We start from the raw sequence: 26,869 nt of genomic DNA, 5'->3' as shown, positions 1-26,869 counted from the left end.
CACCGAAGAGCAGGGTCTGGCAGGTCTGGAAATCACAAGATGCTCTACAAGTGGCACAGAAAAGTATCAAAGCAGCCACTGAACCAGGACATTGGTGACCAGGTGCAGGACCCTGGAGCAAGAGCCTGCCTCAGGTGGCAGATGCATGTTAAAGACGTAGCCTTCCCATCAGCATTTCTAGACCTAATTTTCTTAATCATTAAGAAAAGCAGGATGTGGAGGTGCAGGATGCTAGGGAAAACCCGAGGCAGGCATCTACCACTCAGTATGGCCACAGCCCCACAGGGGGGCTTTGTTACAAAAGTGCATTGCTACAGGAACAGCAGGAATAGGCTTTATTTAATAATCTGTACAAGAAACACAGTAGTAATTCAATACTTCCATTTATTAATCATCAAATAGTAATCCACTGCAATAAGAAACAAAAATCAACACAAAAATAAGTTGTGGGGTGTGTGTGTGTGCGCGCGTGTGTGTGCGCAACTTAAAATGGCAAGAGCAAGAACAGAAAATAAACCTTTACATGAGTAGGTTATATACAGTCAGTATCATCGTGTTAACTTGCTGGATAGATTAATTTGGTGTTATCCAATCTTAACAACAGGTCTAAATATTGCTGCAAATAACTGGAGGACAAACCCAAAGCAGAAAAACAAACCCACAAATAAGATGAAGGATTAATGATATCTCCTGTAGAAAAAAACAAAACAGTGGTACTTTGTGTCATATTTGAAACCTTTTCATAGTGGATATTTTGTGCTAAAACTCTATGTGAACACACATGGAATTCCATCATTTAAATAAAAGTGGAAAAAATCCCAACCTTTCACAACTGCCTTTCTTTTCCTCCCTTCACTCAATGTGTTTAAATTATTTTTCTATACAAGGTAAGTACATTGTCTGTACAAAGTTAAATATACATATTTACAGTCAAACTTCTGAGACACCGAGTCTTCTCTTCCGCTGACCTAGGCGGAAGACAAGCCTACTTGATTTTAAACCCAGGAGCATGGCTAATTTATCAAAACATATTGCAAGTCGTGCTAACAGTTAGTTGTAGTTATTCTTAATAAATCTGTATAAAAGCATCAGCATAAAAATAGGCATTTTATATTATTAAATACGGCTTATGACAAAATAGCAATCTAACTCTTTGCTATTTGTATGGTAACTGTAGGAAGCAGAGTCTGAGAGAACTGGTTTTGTTTATGCTTTTTCTTAATAACAAAATGTCTATCAAAAGAGTATTCTTAGTGGGTTTACAGGCAAGCACACAGGCAAGCCATGTTTTTTTTTTTTCTCAAGGAAATACAAATCTCTGTAACTGGTAATAACCGTTGGAAACACAGCTTTCCAAATGGATTAGACTTTTTTTGTCTGACTAAGAGGTGGCCAAAATGCGTGTATTTATCAGAGATCTAGCATCAACATTGTCAACCACCTCCCTCCCACCCCCACCCCCAAAAAAAGGCACCCTCAATGACACGTTGCTCAGATTTATCAACGCCACTAAGATTTAATGCCAGGAAAAAAGCAAAGTCTTCATCCCAAAGAGCATGCTTCAAATCCTCTAGGGCTACCAACAGGACAGGAGAAGCTGAGAAAGTGACCAGCCATAGGACTCAGAAGCAGGATTTGCTCTCACTGACGTTTTCTTTATTGGTTCTAGTCTTTGTGCAGATAAATTTCAAAAACAGGCTGATTTCTCTTTAAAAAAGGTTTGTTTTGATGCACACAATACACTCGCACACACACACCCTGCACAAAAGAAAAAACCCTGCAGAAGTAGGTAATATGTTACGTATATGAAGGGGTTTGGGCTTTTTGCGCATTTGCAGTATGTTTTGGCTGACCTCTCTGGATTAAATACCAGTCCCAAACTCCTTTTCCACACAGAGCTCCGCAGTTAAACCATACCAACTATCCTCTGCCTGTGCTGGGTCTTAAGGTGCATGACATGAAGGAAAGGTTTTCTGTGGAAATGGAAGGCAGAGCAGAGTAAGTCTCCAGCAAGGCAGAAAGCCTGGCCTTCCTGAACCTTGCCAGTGAAAGGGAGCAGCTGCAAGGCTGCGTACTTTCCAAAAGCACTATCATTTCTCAACACACAAACAAAACCTATACCATTTGCTTCCCTGAAGCCTTCTCAGAGGTAAAGTACTCCATACAAATTAAGATTATCACCAGAACTCTTGCTGGGGAGGGGAGAAGAATACACAAAGGCAGCACTGTAAACTAGAAACTGTCTCTTCTTCAGCAAACAAATCATACCCTGAATCAGTGGAAGCAGGGCTGCACATTCAACTCAATACTGTACCACATAACCACATCCTCCTAACACTTTGTCTCCTGTCTATTACATTCATAAATTGTCTCTTTCATTGCTGATTAAAAACACCACCTGGAAAACAACCCCATCTTTGTCACTGTGGGATCGCTGTTACTTTACAGGTACAGAAGCTTCACGTAGTTGCCTGGGAAGGTGCCGAATTGCCTTGTTCTCCTGGACGTACCTGTAGCAAAATAAAACACACGGAAGCCAGAGTAAGACAGAGCCATGCAAGGAAGATTTAGGGGTTTAACAAGGTTGAGAGGGCAGCCCTTTCTGCTTCCAGGCATTGCTTTCTAAAAATAAATAGGAGTCTGGGCCAAAGAGCCTTTTGGTATAGAAGAGATCAGAACTAGTTCTGCTAATCATCATCTTTGATCTTTCCTTTTAACAATGGATAGGGTGCTGGTGAAAGCTTCTGGGCCTATAGTCTAGGAGCCAAACTCCTACCAGTTCAAATGAGCTAATCTTCCTCAACAACCAAGGATGAGCCTAGATTTGCACTGCTGAGACAGATAGCACTGTCCAGACTTGACTATTTGAAGATACAGGGTTAGATTTTGCTAAATACACATCTACAAAGGAGGCTGGGTTTCCAGGGACTGCAACTCCCGTACAAGTGTTCCCTTTGTCCCCTACTTGCCACTTTCTGTAACTCATCATAGCTCCCTCAGCTTTGGAAAAGATACAGAAATCCAGCTTTCCTTGGTTCCCTCTGCTGCTCTGCTATCTGTGTGAGCAAGGAGGATCAGGAGGAAAAGGGAAATCAAAGGTACAAAAAGGAAAATCTAGACAGCTAGCAAAGAAAACAAAGTTCCATCACCCTGCAGCCTAATTTTAACGTTCTTGGTGTGAAAAAATGAGAAACCACCAAAAAAGTTGAGTTGATTTTTTTCACCCTCTTTTGATTCTTCAGGTGAAAGCATCTTCTAGATGCTCTGCAAAATCGCTCATCTGCATCTCAAAGAGCCCTGCTGCCTGCCAAGTGTCACACTTACCCACAAACCAGCCATCATCACATTTCTCCATGACATCGACAATATCACCATCCCTCAGTTCCAGCTCATCATCGTTCTGAGGAGTGTAGCTGTAGAGGGCTTGGTAGCTAACTCTGAAACCAGAAAAATAGCACACGTTAGCTGTTGGATTTTTCTGACATCCTTTTGTTAAGAAATTTCTGGGCAAATTTGGTGGATGCATGGGTCCCCTGGCTGTGGGGAGTGAAAACAAAGCTGATGTGAGACTTTCAATTCTCACAGGAGAATTGAAAGGAGGCTGGGGGAAGTAAAGACTCATTTTAGGAGCCAATTGTCAGTGAACTTCAGTCACCAGTGCACAGTGCAGGTTACTTCTCTCAAAACCGACAGTGAAACACACCATTGAGATTAATGGCAGCTTCAGGTTTAAACCCAACAGAGACCACTGAAGATCTCAGCCTCGGTCTCTCAGATCATTAAACCAAATACTTTCCCCTGGACCTAGCCAACAATGCATGAGGTGGCTGGTGTTGGGACTGCTCACTGTGCTGTGAGAAGCTAAGAAAAGGGATGAACATAATGATTCATGCCGTATGAGCCAGGTGTAGCTAGTGGATGCTAATTCACCTCCAGCTTCAGATATGAAGGCAGTGAGAGAGCCTCTGTAAGCAGCATGAATCAAGAGCCCAAAGGCGACCCAGTCTTGGATCATGAGGTCATTGCTTCAGGTGGTATACAGACAAAAAGGTCCCAGTTTTAGAATTCTCACTATGATCATGTGGCTATTTTTGTTCTTCAAAAAAAAAGCTGTCACTTTCCCATTATTTGAATGTAACCCCTGAGATGCTGAAGCTTTCACACCACCCCATCTTCACCACCAGTAAGAGACAAGTCTCCTGGAAGAGACAGGAGCCAAAAGGACTTACATGTCTCGTGGTGTATGACTTCTGTCAGGGCTGGCTCCTTGCTGCTGTGCTTGAGGTTGCTGAGAAATGATGAGAGATGGTTTATTGTCATTAGAGGTCACCTTGTGGCGAGAGTCAAGAGGCTGAGAAATAGTACTGCAGTAATGAACAGACTTTTCTGCAATGTTTATGATCTCATTGCAAACAGCTTCCTGCGTGGTAGGCAGCATTGACATCCAAGAACACCCAAAGAACAGTCAACAGGGGGGAGGGAGGGGAAAATATAGACAGGAAGAGATGGGACATTCCAGATGCAGTACATAAGTCCAGTTAAAAAAAAAAAAAAAAAGAAAAAAGTTGTAGATCCAGGTAAACATCCAGGTAGTGGAGTGCAGAAGGGATCCAGGTGTAAGCATGGAAAAACAGGCAAGATACAGAAGAATTTGGCATTTAGTTTGAAGATTTGTCACAAATACATATACATATATTTTAAAAAGCAGCAGCATAAGAGGTTGCAATTAGTTCTGCAGTGGCATCATTAAAAATGCTATGAAGTCAGTTCAAGACCACAAGGTGGGCTGCTCCATTCATGCATTTGGCTTCATTTAGCTTATATCCAGGGATTGGCAGCACAATTAGCCCAACTTCTTGTTGAATATGGCAGTTTTTCTAAGTGCTAAATTCCCCACTTCCGTTGCAAACAAGACAACGTAAATAGATAAAAATGTACCTACTTTGCAGCTAAAAATGGTGCTGGCATATTATACTCTACTGAGATGTTTCTGCCTGGGTGAAGAGAGGCTAGGACTACACATCTGATTTAAACAGTGGCCTTACCACATAGCTCTTTTCAGACTCTGTGAGATCTGGTCCAGCTCTCAATGAATGGTGGGAAGGCTGTGTGATCACCAAGCAAATGATAAGGAAGACATTTTAGCAGATGTCATACTGGTCAGAATTAAAAATAAATAAATAAATGGTGTGCAGACAACAAAAGAAAAAGAACAACTCCTCCCCTCCCCACCCCAACACCACTCTTTTTGGACAACAAGGTCTTTCATTTAAACAAGACATTAGGGCTACAGCAATGCAGCACACAGGATGCTGCAAAGAGGAAGGTGACAGCGAAACAGAAGCTTAGAGCAGGGACTCAGAGGATGAGCTGGAAGATTATGGACACAGCTACAACCAGAAATGATACACAGCATCATGTTGCATTCCTGTAGGGGTGAAAAACAAGGACAGAAGCACGTGATTGTGTGCATCAAACTTGCTGAGAGGAATCTGCTGCTGGTTTTAGAAAAATCCTCAGTGACTTTGACACAGGAGAGAACTTGCTTGCTTCTTAAAAAAAAAAAAAAAAAAAAAAAAGACCAGTTCAGGTCCTCAAAAGGCACAATGTAGCATAGCCCCATCACCAACATCACTCTAGCTTGTACCACGTGAAGATGCAAACTGCTCTGTTAATCCCCCAAACAAGGCAGAGCTCCAGGTCAGAGGAGGCCTTGAGTGAAAACTCAGCTCCAAACACCACCACCTTTGACTCTGCCTTCCTCCCCAGCCACACCTCTTCACAGGAGCTCACATGTCCTAGGGCACAGCAAGGAAAACCAGGCTTTAAGGGGGTGGAGGTTTTATGGGGAAGGGGACTGTCACTGAGGCAGCCACACAGATATCCAGAGCCTAGTTTTGCATGCTTTTGTAGATTCGAACACCTACTGAAAGCAAGGGGAATGCTGTGCGTGTGCTCTAGTCAATGGGACGCCTGAACTACTGCAGTTCTAACGATCTGTGCAGTACCGATTAGCAAACCGGACCAGATAAGATACAGAACATTGCCTTCCTCTGTGATCACTCAATATAATATTTCACCCAAATGCCTCAAATTTATGCTTTCCCTCCTCCTCTTCACTTCAACAGTGCCCTTCTGTCATCCTGTGCTCTCAAAGTTGTGGCTGCACCGCAGTCTTAGGGAAAGGCTTGCTTTCTCATGGCATCCTGACACTGAGCAGAAGCAGAGGATAAAGATGTTTTGTGACACCTTCAGCACAAGCATGCTCAAGGAGTTTGGATAAGTGTAGGGTGATGAGCTCATCCCTGCCTACTTCCCGTTCTCAGAGCTCCTCTGAACCGCATCTCGGACCTCTAATACAATGGGCATGGTTCCAACAGAGAGCTGTCTGTTTTCTCAAGGACTGTGACCCAGTCCGAGCCAACCCAACCCCACAACAACACCCCCTTAATCAGCTGTGCTGCCTGGGGCTGGGATCTGGGATCACTGCCCTAAGACACAATGTCCTATTACTGTGCATATTTCTGTAGAGAGAAAATAAAATGTCATTGGGATGGGATAATTGCAGTGGAATTTGTCTTCAAAGCCTGAAATAATGACAGAATTTCTGGAAGTCATTTCTGCCTGTCTGTCATCAGCCCTGAAAGGTTAACAGAATAATTAGAAGTTTAAAATTAATGTTGTGCAGAGCAACTGAATATAGTGCATCAAATCTGATGTGATCAGACTAACCCAGGTGGTAAAGTGGCCGGGAAAACCAATTTCCAGTCTGAGGTGAGAGACAGCTGTAAGAACGATTTTTTAAAATTCAAGAAAGTGCTTCCTTGCTCCTTACTAATACATTGACAGCTGGAATTGCTCCATGAGCTCCTTAAGACCGCATGGTCCATTTCTCACTGATTACTTGTGAACTCCCTGGCCAGCTTTTCTCTAAAAAGCATTAATAACTCTGAATTAAATTAGTTATTTGAGAGCTAAAAAATTAGCACTACTTCTGAATGCTCCATGGTACTGGCTTATATCTGTAATACCAGCAGACACAGCCTATAAACATCAGAAACTTGGCCACGTTCCCTTTCCTGGTACCTTGGAAGCACAAAACACAGAGGTTCCCCCAAAAAACTGATCCAGTCCTGCAGCTGCTGCAGTTAAACTGAGGGCCCTACAAGTGACAAAGCATTCGCGAACCATCAGGACAACCCAAGTGCTACCCTCTCAGTCACACTAAGTGCTTTGTTAAGACTAAGCAGATGCTTAAGTGTCTCTGTCTCCAGACTACACAAATATGCAAGACAGTCGGTTCTGAAGCACAGCTGGCCACTGTTTCCATCTCATATGGGGTCTGAGAATGGATCTAAGGAGCACCACAGGTTTGTGGGAATACCAGAAAGATGTTCCATGTTAAGAGCCTACAGGAGTCCCCAGGCAGGTGTTTACTGTTAGGAAGAAAGATCCTGGGGCTACGCAATAGTGCTTTCACCACCTCCTAGCAGAATCAAGGGTCATCAGGGGGGTGTCTACCTGTTGCAGCTCTTGTTTATGTGTTGTCTTCCAATCCTTTTCTGGTGGGAGTTAAAAGTACCACATGAGCAAAGAAAGCTAAGCAGAACAGACCAACAAGACAGACGGACGAAGGCAGACAAATTGGCATCCCTCAGAGACAGGCACACAGCAGCAGCAACGTTCCTGCATGTGGACAAAGAACCATGAGCAGGGAGGACTGCTCAGGAAAACTGCTGCGCATGTCAAACCCCAGCTCCGGTGGGAGTGAGGGGAAAGCTGGCCCAAGAGCTCTCACAAAGGATGCTGAAAAAGCTGCAGTGCACAGCAGCCTGACCTAAAGGCTATCAGAGTTAACGCAAATACTCCGTGGCCCCAGGAGCAGGAGCTAAAGGCTGTGTCTACAGCAGAAAAATGAATCTCCTGTGGGTGTGAGGTACTAGTGCCTGCTGCAGGACGTGCAGCTGTGGCTTGGCTAACCAGCCTTGTGGTGCTGGACCAGTGCAGCAGCAGCAAACCACTGGGTGGGGGTAAAAGCTTACCACGGAGGCAGTGCTAAGTAATGAACGCAGCATAGCTGGTCTGTGCTGATGCCCGAGCAGGCCTGTTCTGCCCACTCCTCTCCTTTTTGCCAGCACAAAGTGAGTGAAATTACTCACCTCTCTGCCTGCCTCTGCACAAGCAGAAAGGAGCAGGCTGTCCCCAGACTGAGACTCCTCACACTGCCAGGGCAAAGCCAGGACCCTCATCCAGCTGCTCGTGAGGACACAGCCCTGCCCTCCCAATGTCTGCAATGTCTCGTTTCCATGTCTACTAAATGCTCTTCTCATTTGATTACAATCAATGAAAAGACAACAGACCTTTAAGAAGGCCCCCAGGGGATTAGCAGCAGTTCTGCTGAAGGTATCAGCCTCTGTATGGGCCATGCAGGTGATGGGAAAGTCATTTCCACATATAAATCCCACTCCTGCTCCCTAAATAGCTGTAGGCTCAGAGCTAGAAAGGAGGCCAAGACTACTGACTGTCAAACAATTTTAACTTGGCACTGACAATGGGCCGATTGTCAAGGCACATAACATAAATTTTGGCTTGACTTCAACTCAAAAAAAAGGCAACAGAGTCCTGTTACATACAGGTGTAACACCCAAAATAGAAGTGCACGCTAGTCAGCATGGGAAATGAGGTGAGTAAAGGACACAGGGAAACTTCAGGGTTAAAACTGGATCTCTCTCTCAGAAAGCAATCAAGAAAATAAGTATAATTGGCAACTCTTTCCCACACTCATTCTGTGTGAGCAACTGCTTGATTCACTGACCAAGCCACGAGTGCTGCCCCCAAACCCGCTGCTCCAACCTCAGTCCATTTTTTGCTGATTCTGAGCATTTTGTTTCAAACATCGCCATCGTGTGGGAGCTGCCTGGAAGGACTGAGGAGTCACCAGAAGCATTGCTCCTTCCTGAAGCCGGGAAGAGCCACCACACAGTGCTGAGGTCGAGCTGGTTACTGCACCCAGACACTTCTGTGCCCCTCTTTAAAGATGACTGTAGCTCTCAGCAGCTGAGCTGAGAACCTCTGAACTACAGCTATCCTACCTGAGAGGCTGGGACAGGTCCCCAGCACAGCTGATACCAACCTGAGCGTGCCTCATCCCAGCTCTGAGACACTCAAGCCCTGAATCCTGATCTCAGGTGGTTAAACAAAAGCTGAATCAAAGTACCTTACATTATATTGTTCCTGCTAACAAAGCACCGATACCGCCTTGCAATGAAATCAAGCTGTAGGAATGCAAGGTCAGAACCTATCAACAGCTGAAGAACTGAAAGGTCCTGAGTTAATCCTTTGAAGGAACAGAAAATCAGATCCTCAGCTGGTGCAAACTGGCAGAAACCCATTGACTTGCAAAGCTATGCGGGTTTGCACCAGCTGAAGATTTTGCTCATACCTGTCCTTCTGCACACCCTGGAAACTGTTTAAAATTATTTTATTTTATTTTTTAAATGAAAATGCTTACTTAAATGGCAGGAGAAATATCTCACCTGTCGAATCAGTGAATGGATAAACATATGACAAAACAATGTCGTGGCATGGAAACAACTCTAGGTAATGGAAGAGTAATCAGCAAAGATGATTACCTGTGGCTTATTGACTCTGCGTGTAAGTCTGGGAGGTGGCTGTGTTGTGACAGTAGAGGAAGAGAGGGCAGAGGAAGAGAGAGGAGCAGATGAAGAGAATGCTTTTGAGTCTGCAGTCTTTTGAAGAAAAGAAAAGTTGGTCAGCTTGGCACATGCACTCTTATCACAATCACTCCTAGTGATAAGAGCATTTGCTATGCAGTAAAATTTGATGCACACACAGCAAACTGAACTCCATGCAAGGGCAGGTGCAGTTTCCTAGCTGGTTTGTCTGAACTCACCACCTCATTCTGTTTTGAACATGCAAGTTACACCTGTAGAAAATGCTGCTAAAAATACATCCAGATGGTAAACAGCATAGATTTTACACAGCTTTCAATATGCTTCTGGTTATGATTCAAGCAGAAATCACGCCATTTGTCCTAAGATTTCCCAGTGTGAAATGTGTCATCTTAGAAACCACAGTCCTTCATTATTTAACATCGGCTAGATAGGGCATGCCAAGGAGGCTATCACATCGCATTCAAGAAGCTACTTATAACGCTATGATGTTGAGCTCTCAAAACTCCCACTCCTGTACAAGGTAGCATGAGGATGCTGTCATGTATTTCGGCTGGCTGTAGCCCACAATGGACACCAAGCCAACTGAGGGCTGCCAAGTAAGGCAGAAGACTGTGGGCAGAAGATGTAGAAACCACTAGAGGGTTCCCCTGTGTTCCCTCTTGTAACATACCTAAATACTCTTGGGGGAAAGTAACACTTGGTCTAATTCGCATTTGGGGCTGGACTACGTCACAGCATTTTGGGTATGCAAAGTTAATAAATTCCACTCAAAGCACAGATAAGAAGCAAACCTCCCTGACTTAGTCTTGCACATCCAAAACTAAAGCTCACTAATGCACAGACTCCACAATCAACCATCCTGCACTTCCACAGCAAGGAATCGTTTTTGTGATTCCACAAGCCAGGCTGACATTTACAAGAAGTGCTTGCATTAAGGGGGAAGAAATAAATCCCATTACCAAAGATGGTCCATTGCACACTGGAAAATCTTTGAATATCAAATAATTGCCTGTATTCTATGTGGTGAATTACAGGGGCATGAGGCCTGCGTGATACTTTTATCCAACCTAGGTTGGATGGGACTTTGAGCAACCTGATTTAGTGGGAGGTGTCCCTGCCGTGGCAGGGGGGCTGGAACTAGACGATGTTTAAGGCCCCTTCCAACCCAAACCATTCTGTGATTCTATGATCTGACACATCTGGTAACAGCCACTGTCTGGGACAGTCACCTCTTTAGACATGACCAATTGAGTCAGTGCTGTGCTACTCTAGAATAATTCTCACTACACTACTCCTGAGCCCTGTTCTAAAATTTTTTGACCTGCTGTCCAGTGAATGCCACTGGTGAATCCTGGATGAAGGTCTTACAGTCACCAACAGGACACGTGGCAGCCACTGGCTTTGTGTGGCCAGCAGAGCAGCGCAAACCCCAACACACTGGTAAAATCAGGGATTCAGAGCAGTGCACACACATGCAGGAGAAGTACCTTATTTTCCCCGCTTTGAAACTTTCCCAGATCACCTTTCCTCACGCCTCTTTTCTCTGCTTTACCTCCCTGCACAATAGCCATTAGCTCCTGACACAACTGGTTGTCCTCATAGGAACTCAGAGGTCTCTTTTCTGGGCTCACATGCATGTCTAGCTGGGACGGTTTCAGGCAGCGCTCAACAGAGATCTTGGGACCAGCATAGGAACCCTGCTCGGGGTTACTGCTGCCCTCTCTGGTCTTCTGGAGCCAGGCTTGGCTGCCAGGGGTGCCACGCTGCTCTGCGAGGACGCTTTCAGGGCTCCCACCTGCCCAGCGAGGGGAGTTAGAGTAGCTCACGCCAGGAGACGGGGAGCCAACAAACTTTTCTTCGCTCTGCGGAGTGGCCTGATAGGAACTGCGAGCGGAGGACTGAGGCCTGGATGAATAAGAGGGCAATGGGGATTTAATGGACCTGGGAGTCGAGGAGCCCGAGAGATGAGAGTGGTGGAGGCTGACCGAGGGGGAAGGGCTGGCTGCAGCAGAAGGCGCGAGAGAGTCAGTGTGAGGGAGGGAGGCTTCAGGCGGAGGAGGCAATGGAGGAGTTATGGCAGGAGTGGTGCTAGGAGACACTCCCACGGTCAGAGCAATCCACTCGGATGTGACCGCCTGCACCTCTGGAGATAAGGCGCGGCGTGCGAAAGGCAAAGGCGGAGGAGTTGGTGTATGGAGCAGCTCAGAGCTGGGAGACTTTAAGGAGACAAAAGCAGAAGAGAAAAAGAAAGAAATGAACAAAAATAAGAAAGGAAAATACAAAGCAACTGAGCAAAAGTAAAAGGAGAGTGAGCGAGCATGGAGAGGAGCAGATCTGTGATCAAGCATGTGCGTAAGTTTTCCACGGACAGGCGCACCCTGTCAGAGAATGTGCTGTCCACAGCTACCCCAACCACAGAGTCCAGTCCTCATCTGTGCTCCTAATGCATTTCCCCAGTCTTTACCAGTACTCCAGACACAAAATGTCTTGTGGAAGACCTTACACTTTTTACCATATGCCCAAAGTCCCTCAGGGAGCAGTTGAAGCCATCATCCAGGATAGCAACATAGCGTTTGACTGGCCTGGCAGTAATACCAGGGACTTCAGCAGCTCACATTATGAAAGCAGTCAGAATTCATTGCTGCATTGAATTTTGACTTTATCCAACCCTACCATAAGTAATGCCTGCTCCTCAAGAAAATTGCATTGCTGAAGCCATGGAGGAGAAACAGATCAAAAAAAAACCTGCTATGGCTATTTAGACTCTGGATGATTAAAGTCCTATGTTTATAAAGGTAGAGCACAGGACCAAATTCTGCCCTAGTCTGTTACTATCAGCAACATCAGTAAGATCAACTACATTAGCACTGATTAGATTGTTTCTCAGTTCTCTGCCAAGTTAGGTGGAAAAGTATGGAAGAGAACTGCTTTACTAAGAAGGAATCAAAGGAGTAGCAAAGGAAACCAAAGAAAGTTGGTTACAATCCCTTCCACCAAAGGGAGAAGAGCTTGCAGAGAGCTGGTGGCAGACGGGCCACAGCTACAAAGAGACTGCCAAGCTCAAATGGAAAAATGCATCTGGGGACCGCTTTCACAGGAAACCCCAAAGAAGCAACAAGCCTCTCCTCCTTACACAGGAGGTAAGAATAAAACCACTCCTTTTAGGGACAATCCACACAAACTCCAGGCTTGAGTCACAGAAGTCTTTCCCGTCTGTCCTGTACTGTACATCCCCTCCTCCTGATCCCAATTCTCAACTTTCACTCCTTGCAGTCTTGACCTCAGAACAACCTTACTTCAGTCCCAAGTGAGAAAAGGGATGCACCAGAACCTCACAGACACATCCTCGACATGTATGCTGACCTTCGAAAGTGTGAGTATTTGCAGAATGAGAGCAAAACAAAGGGATTTAGAGACTCACTGCCTCCCTGACACCTTTTCCATGGCAAACGTTCTGGGATTCCAACATTTCCCATGCAGTTATCTGCTGCTATTTTGATTTCTGGTTTGAACTGTAGTATGGTTTATAGTGAAATCATGAGAGATCCCAGAGAGGTCTGCTCTCTAAACTTGAGCTCATTTAGCAAGAGTTGCAAATACTGCAGCACACCCTCGTGACCTTGTCTCCTAAAATCTTGGTCCTGATCTGGAACATTTTGGAGTAAAGGTATGGCACGATTCAAACCGACTGGGATCCATAGTAACAGCTCCTATGGCACATAACAGTCCATGATAATGCTCTTTTAATAATCATAATAAAAAATCCACTCATCACAGTGGAGGCCTGTAAACACCCACTCAGGAGAGGTTGGATCACCGATTCATTCCATCTTTGGCAGTGAAACTTATTCGGATGGCTATTAACTATAGCCCTTTCGCCCTGGCTTGAATTCAAGCTACAGATCAGAGAAGAAAAACTGAATGTCCAAATCCCCAAATTACCCATTCATTAACCTTTCTGGTAAATGAAACATCACCTCTTCCTGCAGTTTCAGCATCCTGCAGGGAGCACAAGGGCTTTACAGTGCAGATCACTAGTGTTAGCTAGATCTTTTCCCACCTATTGTTTCCTGCACAATAATGGCAACATCCCTCTGTTCCACAAGTTGCAGTAACTGGCTGCAGCCAGTCCAAATACCTGTGGTGAAGCTGTCATGCTGCGGTTAGGGGAGAGGGACATAGGTGGGTCTGGATAATCAATGGCATTCTTGACCACTGGCCGTTTGAGTACTTCCACGTAAGTGACGGGGAAGATGCCTTGGCGAGCGGTGCCAGAGATTCTTCCTTCATACCAGTTCTCATCCACTCGTCGAATCAATGTGATCCTTTCACCCTGTCGAAAGAATGGCAATGGAGTTCTGACTTCAACATATTAACATATGATCATTCCAAAGCATATTACGCTTTTAATCTTGCTGCAGATGATTTAAAATAATCTGTGGCTCTCAGCCTCCCTTATGCCCAAATTATGTGGTTCTTACACTAATCTCTGGGTGGGAATGATACTTGTCTATTCAGAGAAGGAGATGCAGATCTTCTGGTGCTCTTTCATGCTGCCTACAGACTCAGTTACACTTACCTCATGTTTTCAAGACTATATGTACTAAAGCCACATAAAAAAATTGAATGACTGTGAGACCTTTAGGGGTATGAGGTGTACAGGGAGTAAGCACCAGTCTGCAGTTTAAACTAGGTGTCTGTATGATCTCTCATGTTTTGCTGACAAATGAAGTGACTTCCAGACTCTTAATATAAACTACAAGTGCCACCTTCACTTACAATGAAAAGAAGGCTGACAAGATATAAATTGATCATCAAAAAAACTTGAGTTGGTTGAGAGATTAAATAGCATTTCTCTGTAAACATGCCTGACTGCTCTGAACAGCCATTCCACAACCCATTCCTATTCTCTGACTCTGCAATCAAACGTAGGCAGTCACTCCAGCACCACAGAACCTTGCCTGCCTCTGCTTAACAATGTAGGTTGTAGAGTAAAAGAAGGGGAAAACAGCTTTCTTCTTGTCAAATCACCATTTTCATATGACTGTATGCATCTCCACTGGGGAGGATCAGACCACTAAACACTTGATCTTGTTGTAGCTTTCATTTGGAAATTGCAAGTTGCTAGCATAAAAAAAGAAAAACAACACTTTTGTCTGGGTTCAATTCAATAGCACAACAGAAATCCCACCTTTCTGAAGGACATTTCCACTTGGGTGTCCCCATTGAAGTTGAACTTAGCAATAGCGTCTCCATATTCCAATACTTGCAATGGTGATGGCTTTTTGGGCTGAGCTTTCTCAGCTGGTGGAAGGAGCTAGAATGAACAAACAAAATCAAGTGATAAACATGCAAAAAGTTCATGAAGTGGTCACTAGAGAAAGGGAGTGAGAAAAGAGAACATTTCCAGCTACCTCTATGTATGATCGTGGGAAGATGCCAACTCTGCCATGGTGTTCACCTTCATACCAGTTCTGGTCAATCTGCTTGTAAATGTATACAATATCTCCTTTTTGCAGAGGAAGTTCCCTGTTAACAACACAAGCACTCCATCAGAATATCACTGAAGATCAGATGTGTTAACTGTCCAGCAGCTCATAGGTACCAAGATCTGCATCAGCCCTATTGATATATCACACTCCAACCAAAGTGAAAGCTACATGCTGAGAATTATTATCCTGTTCACACTGCGATGTGCAGGGACTCTCTTGTTCTTTTGAATCGTGTCAAAAAAGCAGACCTATGAGGGCCCTACTGATCACACAACCTCCCAGCAGGATTGGGGTCAAACTCAAGCAACAGATGCCACTGGCTGGTTTCTGTGTTGGATATGGAAGGACTGAAAGTTGTGCTCAATTCCTGTTTTGAAAACAGGCATTACACAAGAGCCTTCGAAAAGGACACATGATTTTAATGGAAACTAATTTTCTGATTAGATGACCTCTCTCACACACAAATGTTGATCCTTATTATGCTTATGGTCAGCCAGTACAACCACTGACCTCACCTGGCCTAAAAACTGGGATTTCAACCCAGAGTCTTCAGTGCTAAAATTATCAATATCTGCACCTTGAGGAACAACCACTGTGGGAAGCTTGTACTAGGCTTATAAACCTACTACATGGGTACTCACAAGAAAACCCAGCCTTTCTTACCACGATTTTCACAAGCTCTGCTTTATTTTTGTTTGGTACTCTGGTATGTTCTCCTCTAGGGATACATCAGTTAATCCTTACATTTGCTTCAGTTTTATTACAGGTCCTGGGGAGATGTTGTGTAAATCATTACAAATCATCACCTATAGAACATAGAACAAAACCATCCCAGGGCGTTAGCACCTGAGAAGGAAAACAGCTGCTCCTTCACTGAAATCTGCTTTTCTTTCTTCCCTCCTTAGCCATGTTAAAATGAGAGACTCTCCAGGTTCATGAAAAGGCAAATGCAAAAAGTAAGGTTCTTGTTCTTGTTTGATTCATCACAAGGACCACAACAGAGTTTGAAGGTACAATGCCACTAGAAACATCTGCTAGTTTTTCCACAGATATCAGGGGAGCAGTGACCAGTCTGTATCCTTACAGTTCCTGAATCAGGAAAATCCTGAGTCAAAGGCCCAGCTACATGATTAGAACTAGGCACCTGTTTAAATCTCTTGCTGACCCTGAGAAAGAAGACATTTTCCTAAAGGACCATTACAGGCTATGACCTGCAAGATTCATGTTACTTTCACCTGCCATATTGTGAACTTTGTTTCGACTGAGTTGCTGGAAAGACACACTCAAATCCAATGGCATGAAACTTCATAAATGCTGCATCCTAGGGGAAAAGACAGAGGAAGAACACCAAAAGCAATAGTAACAAGCTATACTCACTTCAGCGTCTGCGCTTTAAAGTCAAACTTGGCTCTAGCAGGTCTCATCTAGAGATAAAAAAAAAATAATAATTAGCACATTAAGATAATAATTAGGGTTTCCATCCTCTTCTAAGGAAAAACAACCCAAACTCTTCTATAGCTACCATTAGTCTAGGGAAGGATGTTGAATGCAGGTATTCTGCTACAAGGTGGTGTGCAACTGGTATGACAGTTCAAATATGCTGGATGGGTCTCCCTTGCCAAGGCAAAAAGTGGTATAACACTTTTGGTATAACCATAATTCATGCTCTAAAGAAAAGGGATTTAACAGCAGTAAATGTTTAAATTTGACAAACCCTGGTTAACAAGAGCTGCTCCAGTAACTACAGTTACCGGGACTCAAAAAAAATTCCCCTCAGTGTCTGAATCAGAAAGCAAAATTAACCAGCTGAGGGGGGGAAAAAAAAAAAAAAAAAAAAAAGATTTTATTTGATGTGGCTCTTTACTGATTATTACCTGGCCTTGACGAATTCTGCAATGTGATCCAAGTATGGATTGGTAGCAAAGAGACGAAGGTGAGGAGGAAGTACAAATAAATTAGGCCTGTGCATAAAAAACATCTTCAGTGGCTAAAAAGCCAAAGAGGACATGATGACAGCAGGCCTAGGCTTCAAAACATGATTTAGCTGGCTGTTTTTCTAATAGCTACTGAATACTCAGACAATTTAAAAGTCATTTTGGTAATGAAGCATAAAATAAGAAGTAGATGCATTTATATGGCACAACTGCATTTGAAGCTATGTAAACAAGGGGCAGAGAAATGTACTCCATCCACATGGTGACCACCTCACCCACTGCCACTGTGCTGCACCTCTGGGGAAACACAGGAGCTGTAAAGAGCCACAGCAGCAATTCGTAAGGCAGGAGATAGCATGTGGCCAGCACACCTGGCCTAACATCCAGGGAGAGTCTAGGGAAAACTGCCTCGGGCTCAGGGAAAAAAAACACATCTATCTCCTCCTTTGTCTCTTTCAGAAAGACTGACCAGGTTGTACTCAGTGGAACATGCTGAGACTTTTTCCATTTTTTTCCCAAGGACATTAAGCATGTTTAGATAGGAGAAGAAACAATCTTTTTTTTTTTTTTTTTTTTTTTTTTTTTTTTTTTTTTTTAAAAAAAAAACAAAACAAACAAAAAAAAAACCACAACAACTATGAAACAGTCGCATGGCCAGAATCAACAAGACATGAAGTTTCTAAGCATAAGGCACAGACAAGAAGGCGATGTAGCAATATGATGCAAAGGATGTAGAATGCCTTTGATTTACTACAAGTAGCTGATATTTAAAGGCATGCATCACAGGTGTGCACCAGCAATTCTCAGCAGGCATGCTTTAACATATGCAGCTTGGTATAGAGATATCTATTAAATTACCAGGCACAAGAGTCAAAGCAGTTCTAAATGAAGCCAGAATGGGAAAGGGGAAAAGGGATAAAAAAAACAAACGACATTCTCCGAAGAGCTAATGTTGGCCTACAGCACAACATTGTGAGAGGCAAATATTGCTTTGGGTCAAGCAGCAGACTGAGGTAACTAAAACAGACCTCTGACCCAGATTTCCTCTTTGCTGTATCGTCTACATTTAGGAGGTCCCCAAATCGTTCATTAGTGATAAACTGATGGTGCGTTGGAATAACCCCTGTGTGCCTTCTAGCTGCAATATCAGCTTCTTCTTGCTCACGTTTAAGCCGTCTCTGGTCCTCTAAAAGTTTCTGCCATAAAATTGCATAAAATGGGCAGTAAATTATCTAGTTAAGGCCATTTGAAAGCTGCCACAAATGTGACTTGCATAAAATTCCTGAGGTCCCAGCAAAAAGCTGGAACTTTACAGTTCAACATAAAACACTGATTCTACTAATTACACAATACCCTTTGGTTTAGCAAGCACAAAAGTACATTCCCATTATCACATAACAGAAATCCAGCTCATACAGTGGATCTGATCCAACACTGATGGAAGTCAATGAGGTTTTCTAAGTTTTGGCCAGGTCTTGGGAACTTCTAAGAAAATTCGAACCTTGCTGATAATGCAGGGGGCTGATGCAACACCCCCTCCAGCCAATAAGGAGTTTCTCTCGACTTCCAAGAGACCTGAATCAGATCCCCAGGTAAGTTGAGGCACCAAACCCCTCTGAGCTTTGAAAGGAGCTTGGGAGAGTGCCTAACCCACCTTCAGGTATCAGATTCTCCCATACTTCCTTTTGGGTTCATGTAACACACTTCATAAAATAAACAAACCCCACAGAAATATTTTGGACTTCTTTAGGCTCTGGCACATTAATGGAAATGAGAATTCTCGGGAACCATGCAGAAGGGTTCTTGCACGTTTTGGGGCTGACTGTAGGCTGAAGAGTTAGGCTCTTTGGTAACTCATTTGGCAGTTGAAGTTGATGACCTTTGTAGGTCTCTTCCAACTGAATGATTTTAGAATTTGAAGCCAGCATGTCTTAGTGAACTCAGAGTTGTGCTCTTACATGAGCTTTCTTGCTGGATTTTGGCAGTGGGGGGATTACTGTTTCATGGGAGAAGAAAGCTAAAGGTATATTTTTCACATTAGAATTAAGAACAGATTTTACACACATTTCAAAACCCACACAAACATTATTTGAACTCAGAAAGGTAACATGATTCTTCAGTAAAATTGTTACTTGGTTTTGTTTTTATTTATTAAACAAGCTCCCTAGAACGCAATCACTTTATAATTTCTTTAACCCAACTTGAATACGGTCAGTGCTGAACATCCTTTGTCGCTCTCTTAGTATTTCAGCTTGTCCATACACCTAGCCATTTCAAAAAGGGCTGATACATTCTGTTGACAATTTGAGATATCAAAGAATTCTAATCTGCATTGGGGAAAAGCTTCACACTTCCTGGTGGCTTGATACGCCTTACATTTGTTATTCAAAACCTGAGGACACTTGCATGAAAATAAACCCTTTCTGACCAGCTTGATTAATACTGACTCAGGTGGCTTTCGTGGAGAACTATAAAAATATAATTCACTTGTAGAAATACCATTTCAGCTTTATCTGCAAGTACCGAGGTGTTATACCGCATCTCACATACCTCTCCAGCCTTTATACATTTTTAAAGCCCCCATATATTGCTTTGTGCAATTGATAAGAACTATCAGGTTCTTTTTGAATAAAAGCTAAACTGGACTACACATTATACAGTAAATTAGTGGCAAAAGTAGTATTAAAAATAAAACATACTAGGTCTACCTTTTTGCTCTAACTTCCAACATACATATCAATGCACATATAAGTTGTCCTTCTAAAAGAGTTACTGCTTTATTTCTTGCATGTAGAGCTGCTGCAACTGTTACTAGGCCACAAAAGAAGGCATTATAGGCATTATTACCTCTTTATCATCATAGCGTCTGCGGAGAATTTCTTCGGGAGTTTCCATGTAATCAAATGGTGCAAAATGCCTTGGTGATTCTGAATCTACTTCGAAACAACATAAGGAAGTTAAAATACAGATGGATTTATCTAGCATAACCAGAAAGGAAAAAAATAAATATATTTTAAAAATTTGCTTCCATTACAACGGTAAGGATTCTCAATTGCCATTGACCAAATTGCCAATCAGATGTTGATAATTTAACCATTTTCATTTTTTTCCCTTTTGGACTATACTTGTTAACAAAGATCCAAAACCAGGAAGAAAATAAAGGTACGGGAAAGAGTAAAAACACAGAAGGACTTTGTGAAGAAAAGATTTGCTGCCATCAAAATATGATTTGGCATTTTACTACTGAGAAAAGTTTAACACACACACACACACACACACACACAAACACACACACAACATGACCTTGAGAAACTGCTCCTTATAGCAAATCATCTGGGTTTGTTTTATACTCCCATGTCTGCAAATGATATAGGACTAGAAATAACTCATGTTGAGATTCTTGCATCCCAGGAGCTGCTTGAGACCAACTGAACACGATGTGATTAGAAAGGCAGCAGAAATCGTTTCTCAGAAGTGCAGCTGTTAATATGTCCTGAACAAGAATGCTCAGCAAGACACGCAAAGGACATTAGACATACCAAAAAAAATACAATAAAATAAAAAATAGAGAGTCAGGGGATGCAAAGATGGGGGGTAAAAATGCAGGGATTGTGGAAGAAAAGGGGAGGAGAAAGGAAAGCAAGAAGACAGATGAAGGGACACTGGTAAAGAACACAAAAAGCCACCTCCTAGGTACGTCCCAAGTTCACTTTGCGGGTTGTTGTTTGTGTCCAAGCTGTGATATAGAGCATATGGGACTGGGTTCCCATTGTGTAAGGAGTCAGGAGTATCAGACCGGCCCATGGAGCTATCTCGGCTAGATCCCCTGGTGGGAAAATAGCTAAGCCTCTCCACAATGTCAAAGGAAGACAGGCGCCTGGGAGCCAGAGGCCTGCTTCTGGAGCACAGTCTGTGCTGGGAGTGGTGACTCTCATCTCCTGTGCTCCCCTGCAGCTGTATGGGGTCATCTGGGCTGTCGGGCCTGGGCACTGCTTGGGTTTCCAGGCAGCCTGGGGGTGGAGTCCTGCTGGACTTGTGTTGGAAGGGTTTTTTCAATCGGAAGGGGAGTGGGCTCATCAGGTATACATTTCTGGGGAGTGTGTGTCTGTCCCCAAAGATATCCCCTTTGGAATCAGGGTTCCTGGAGGCCTGCTGCTGCTCATGCCTTCGGATGGTAGTGAACCTGGTGTAGGAAGCTGGGCATGTGCCTTTGCATCTGTTGATTTTATGCTTCTGAGGTCCGTTGAGGTTGCTGCTGCTGCCACCACTGTCATTGGATGCGTTTGAGAGGAGATCTATCTCATCTGTGCAAACTGAAAGTGTGTCCATAGGGATGGCATCACTGACATCCGAAGCTGTGTCCTCCACATTGCTGCAGGAGCGGGAGGATTTGTCTGCCAAGCTGGTGGCATCCTTCTCTTCTCGGTGTGTTTTTGGCAAATCCAGAAGAAACTCTGCGGAGTAGGCAGAACTCAGACAAGTTTTAGATTGGAGAGAAGTGGTGAACTTGCTTGGTCCGGTAGAAAAATCAAGCGCGGGCATTGATCGGGATCTCTGGATCAGCTGCTCAAAGGCACTGATACGGGAGGAAACGGTGTGTTTGGGGATCTGCTCTGAATCCTCTCTACTAAGGCCGTGCTCCATCCTGTCCTTTGCTTCATTCTCAAACTGAGACGCGATATCTCTCACACTGCAGGAGGAGACTGTGCTCAAATTGATCCTGGACCGGTTGATCTGATGCATGTCTTTATACAGCATTGTGAACTCCATCCCGCTCTTCCTGGAGGCAGGGAACAGGTAGCCTTTCCTAGAGTTGGTGCCATACTCCTGTAGGCTCATGGTACTGCCAGATTTGATGGCATACTCCTGCTTCGACTTCATCAACATGTCTTCTATGCTTTCCCCTATGTCTACCATAAAAGCTTTTTTATTATCAAACAAGGCAATGGAGCTACGAAGGTTTTCGCAACTTTGAGCTTTCTCATGAGATAGCAAGATACCCTTCTTGTCCTGCACAAGAGCAGCTGGAGCTGCTAGTTTGGGTTTGAATTTGGAAGGGAGGATTTCAGTAATGCAGGCTTTTGCAGCTGATAAGGGCTTCTTATTTTTACATGAGTGACCTAACATACCGGTATGACTAGCGTTAAAGGTTCGGCTATTAACTGAAGAGGGTGCAGTCATATGAGCATTCCCACCTTTACGATCCACTGGTAAGCATGCAGAATAAAATAAATACAACCTGTTAGCTTAAGTGCTAGAAAGCTATTGAGAAAGGAGAGAGAACATGCTTGGATTTCATACAATGCACTTTAAAGAAACAAAGTTCCAAAACATAAAGAAAAGCAGGAAGACACCGCACAACAAGCTGCACTTACAGGAGTAGGTGAAGTGCTGCTAATGTTTCTAAGCTGAGAGGCTTGGCCAGAAACAGGCCTGTTGCACTTTCAAGGTACCCTCCTAAAAAGTGCTGAGCATCATCAGCTTCCAGGGGAGCTGTGGCACTATGAAAAAGGGCGGCTGAACTCTGGGCAGGATCAGGGTGTCAGCACGAATGCAGAGGCACTAACATTGCAAAAACGGCTTAATGCACCAAGCCTGTAATCACACCTACTATGGTCTCACAACAGTGCATGTGCCAAAGAGTTTATTCCTGAGAGGGAGAAGAAAATCAAGGGCTGACTGTGCAAGCACAAGCATGCCACATTAGCTGGCCTGGTCAAAGAGCTGCTTGCTTAGAGATTTCCCATACCAGGAATAAGCTGAGTGTGCTTCAGACAGTGTGGTGTTGCCTGTGTTTGCTTTAAAAATCAAGAAGTCAAATGAGAACATTTTTTTGACATCAGATCCAGACTGAGATGAGCTGTGACTGCATTTTTTTAGGTCTGTTTCCAATCTGAGTTCAAATTAAACTGTCAAAATAACCATTCAGGTTCAACTGCAGTTTGGGGAACAATTACTGTTTGACCAGATTTTGTTTTGTTCATCTCCAGTTTGACTCCTTGCCCTACAGGCCGGACATAATACTGAAAAACAGCTGGAAGATGGAGACAGAGACCTTTTTGGTGTGATGCACTATTTTTAGGGAGAGCAGTTCAGAAACCCAAAGCATTCCTTCCCCTGTCCTCTCCCCATCTCAATCCATTTTTAGGTTGAAGTTGGCTCAGGGACGCATTCCCCAATATAACTCCCTGATGGGAGTCAGGCTCTTCCTTGACCTAATCTTCTAGAAAGTCCACGATGGGGGGAGGAATGGGGAGGAGAATGCAGCAACCTCTGCTGTCTTGGTGCCTCAGAGACCGTAGGGTGTTGCTGGTTCAATGTCCTGTGCATTCTCTGTACAACCCTCGCAGGCAGGAGGCTGCGGAGCACATGGTGCTGGCTATGCTAGGGTGGCCAGGCCAGCAGCCATGGTGTGGCCTGCTGAGACCCCCCCAGCAGGAAGAGCAGGAAAGGCAGGGAAGGGCTCTAGCATGACAAGGCAGTGGGAGCAGATGGACAGCAAGGCCAGCCTGAGCAGCCTGGAGGAAGAACAGGAGGGTGTGGAATGTGGCTGAGGTGCAGGAGGGAGAGAGCTGGTTCCTGGTAAGAAGAGGAACCTGGATCAGATAAAGGGGTCATGAAAAATACTGGCCAGTGTAGTCTGAGAGATAAAAAGAGAGAAAACCAGGGATGGCAAAGAGGAAGGACAGAGGAAACCTCAACTGGCTTGAATAGGACTCTAAACCCTGCAGGAGTTTGCCCCATATCACCAGACTTTTGACACTTTGTGCAGAACAAAGGTCACGTTAGGACCCTGACCGCCTACCTTTTGTGGAAGCAGAGCTAGAAGGTCGCTTGAGACCACTCAGCCCCTGGAATGGGATATCTCCACCTTCCAGCACACTCTTGTAAATCTGTCTTTCATTCTCCAAGCCAGCAAAGTCCCCTGGTGCTGATTCTGTCTCCCTCTTTGCTGCGTGGTAGCTGGGAGAATACGTGGAGCTGGAAAACAGTTTGCAAAACAGAAAAAAAGCAAAGAACGTCAGTGGGTCACTTCTGTTTGCTGAGAGCTTCGTGCAATGAAAGAGAAAACTACACTTACAAACCCAAAATGGACTGTACATAAAGAACTGATGCTGAATGAAGAGGTTATGTGTACATTGCAATAGTGCTGCAAGTTTTGCACTACCACAACATTCTCCACCTGAGGGAACTCTCCCAGCCCAATCCCCCAGAAAACAGGAGGCAGGAAAGCACTCCTCCTTTATTTTACAGACGAGACAACGGGGTCACAGAGCAAATGCATGATTTCCTTGCAAACATACAGAAATTCAGTGGCTAGCTAGCAGTAGCACATACATCTTCCAGCCCTGGCCCTCTCTTCTTAAACGCCAGCCATTCCTGTCCCCTGGTTACAAAGCACTGCTGCTCAGGAATTCATCTCAACCAGTTCGGCCTCCCAGCCAACATTATAAACCAAGACTCCCAGAGCAATTTTCCAAGCTAATCAGTGAGGGACTGCAGAGAAGCACAAGCACTGGGCTACGGACACTACTGTTTAAACACCAGCGAAATTTCCCAGACAGGCACAATTCTGCTCAGCTTTGCCTCAAGCTTGCACTAGAGGAAATACGAAGTCACAGACTCTAGGTCTACCATGCAGACATACAAACAAAATGCTGGATTCTGAAATATATGTTAAAAGTGGGCACAACTGTAATTTCTTAGGCCCTTAAATAGTGAAGAGTTATTACAAATCCCTTTCCTCTGTCATGAACCAGTAATCTCCCACATGATTTCTAAATTTCACTGTATTCTCTCTAAAAAAGAAAACCAAGCCAAACAAAAAACAATATTTCATGGTATGAATGGTTTTCCCAGGTGCAAAAGATTTGCTGAACAATCAGGCAGACTGTGTTTTCCTAAAAGCTGAGCTCATCCAATACCAGTCCTTGTACATGCTCAACCAGGCTCTTTGGAATAAGATGCAGTCTCACACACAAAGCTATTCTGAGGCCAAAGCATGTCTGCTAGAAAGTTAAAACAAAACCAAACAAAAAAAAGTTTTTTGCCAAATCACGGAAACTTTTGAAAGCTTCTTTTCACTGTGATGTCCAGGGGTGATTCAAATTTCTGAGAGTGTGGAAATGCTTGTGGTTAAGCCTGCTTGTTGTGGCTAAATTCGTACGTGCATCTGGTTATTTTGGATGAACACTGTAGTTACAGGATAAAGAGAAAGCTTTCAAACACATCAGAGGACTGGCTATGGGGGTGGAATTACACAATGTCTGGATCACAAAGAAGATTTTAGTTTCCGGACAAGGAAAATCAGGTCATATGCAGTCCCATCAATTATTTTCTGAAGTGAAAGGCCTTGTGAAAAACACCACTAAAGAGAAATGGAATAATATCACCACTTCTACCTAGGCAATGCTCAAATAGAAGCAAGGGCCTGAGTCATAACCATAGCTACAGAGCTGTTCTGTCTTGTGTGTGTTACTCCAGTGCCTCTATTTGTCAGGTTCCTGAGGAAACCCTGACAGTTGCTGCAGGGACCCATGACTGTCTTGAGGTTCCTCACCTGAGATGTGAGAGCACTTGAGCCCAGTTGTTAAAAACAAAGGGTTAAAATAATTTCCCTGCTTTGGGAAAGCGTGTAGGGGAGAGAGAGGAGGTATTTGGCAAAGGAGTCCCTATACTGGTTTCTTCCCCGACAGGGCCAGCCAGCTGTATTTAAGAGCTGGGGTAGTCTGCAAGAAGGTTAGAATCAGGTGAGCAGAGGGAAGAGCAACACCAAAGAGAGAAGAAAAAAAAAAAAAAAAAGCATTAAACTCCAGATAGCTCTTCTCCATGTTCTCTATAAGCAGGCTAGGTAAGAATGTATGACTTCATTGGCCCTCTCTGTTGCCTCCCATTCCCACCCTACCCAGGTTGCTTCTCATCCGCCAGAACAGACGTTGGCACTCCTGAATGCTTTGCATGGTATCAGAAAGGGCACAGACAGTGCTGCCATGGGTGGAAACCTTGGCCTTTGCTAACAGATCAGTCTGTGCACAGGGGAGAGATGCCTTGCAGAACAGAATGCTGTTCTGTGTAATGAAAAGTAGAGGTAAGTTGGCTTTAAAATGTATGATAACACATATACATTATGCACATGCTTATGCACAGCTTTTGTGCACTGTGCATTACGCACAGCGTTTAGCTGAAGGGCAATTTCCTTGACTTGAGTTGTAAATATTAATTCTGTATGTACAGATGCAGCTTTCAAGGTCCAGAACAGCTCCTACAACCATCAGTGGCAACTAACATGGGCTCTATAAGATGACTTGAATGCAGGAGAGCAAAGCTGGCCTGCCTAGCAAAAACAAACAGAAGATTCACAGCTTTTGTAACACTTGGGGGACAGTCAGGATTTCAGGATTCTTACCAGTCTTTGGCAAATATAAGCTATCCTTTTATGTTAATCTCTGGGATTTCCATGTATTTTATTGTTCTCTCCCTACCAAAACAAAACTAAAGTCATAGGAACAACGAACAAAATGATGTCAATGGATGTCTGGAGGAGAAAGCACCTTTCCTAATAATCCATGCATGCAGGGGAGATTGTGTCTATGAGAAATGCGATGCACCTAGTCCAGTTACATGGACAACTCAGCATATTGCCCTCGATTTTTTTCTCTTCCTCTTTCAAAATGAACCAGTTCAATGTATAACTCATTTAGACAGAGTTCACTGTTATATTAAGTATTCATCCAGAAAACCAGTGCCA

General features: G+C 43.9%; 1 protein-coding gene across 7 annotated transcripts in view; it reads right to left on the bottom strand.

The window, feature by feature from the left end:
• Window positions 1-364: 364 nt before the first annotated feature.
• Window positions 365-26,869, bottom strand: part of SORBS1 (sorbin and SH3 domain containing 1) — a 163,667-nt gene continuing 137,162 nt past the window's right edge. For 5 of the 7 annotated variants that reach the window (XM_084289898.1, XM_084289899.1, XM_084289896.1 and 2 more), the window contains 13 exons: window positions 23,927-24,102; window positions 19,969-20,054; window positions 18,150-18,317; window positions 16,565-16,611; window positions 15,110-15,224; window positions 14,887-15,012; window positions 13,834-14,028; window positions 11,183-11,911; window positions 9,633-9,749; window positions 5,046-5,105; window positions 4,230-4,420; window positions 3,325-3,437; window positions 365-2,510 (listed from right to left, as the gene is read on the bottom strand). In XM_084289898.1, the coding sequence (XP_084146024.1) occupies window positions 2,443-2,510; window positions 3,325-3,437; window positions 4,230-4,420; window positions 5,046-5,105; window positions 9,633-9,749; window positions 11,183-11,911; window positions 13,834-14,028; window positions 14,887-15,012; window positions 15,110-15,224; window positions 16,565-16,611; window positions 18,150-18,317; window positions 19,969-20,054; window positions 23,927-24,102 (2,191 nt within the window). In that variant the 3' untranslated portion in view covers window positions 365-2,442. Of the gene's footprint in view, window positions 2,511-3,324; window positions 3,438-4,229; window positions 4,421-5,045; window positions 5,106-9,632; window positions 9,750-11,182; window positions 11,912-13,833; window positions 14,029-14,886; window positions 15,013-15,109; window positions 15,225-16,564; window positions 16,612-18,149; window positions 18,318-19,968; window positions 20,055-20,807; window positions 22,329-23,926; window positions 24,103-26,869 lie in introns of all 7 variants that reach the window. The other 2 variants (XM_084289901.1, XM_084289902.1) reach the window with 2 other exon arrangements.

The sequence above is a fragment of the Netta rufina genome (genome assembly GCF_964035555.1).
Source record: "Netta rufina genome assembly, chromosome: 7".
Classification (NCBI taxonomy): Eukaryota; Metazoa; Chordata; class Aves; order Anseriformes; family Anatidae; genus Netta; species Netta rufina.
The sequence above is the reverse complement of the archived record's forward strand: the minus strand, read 5'-3'. Positions and strand labels throughout refer to the sequence as shown.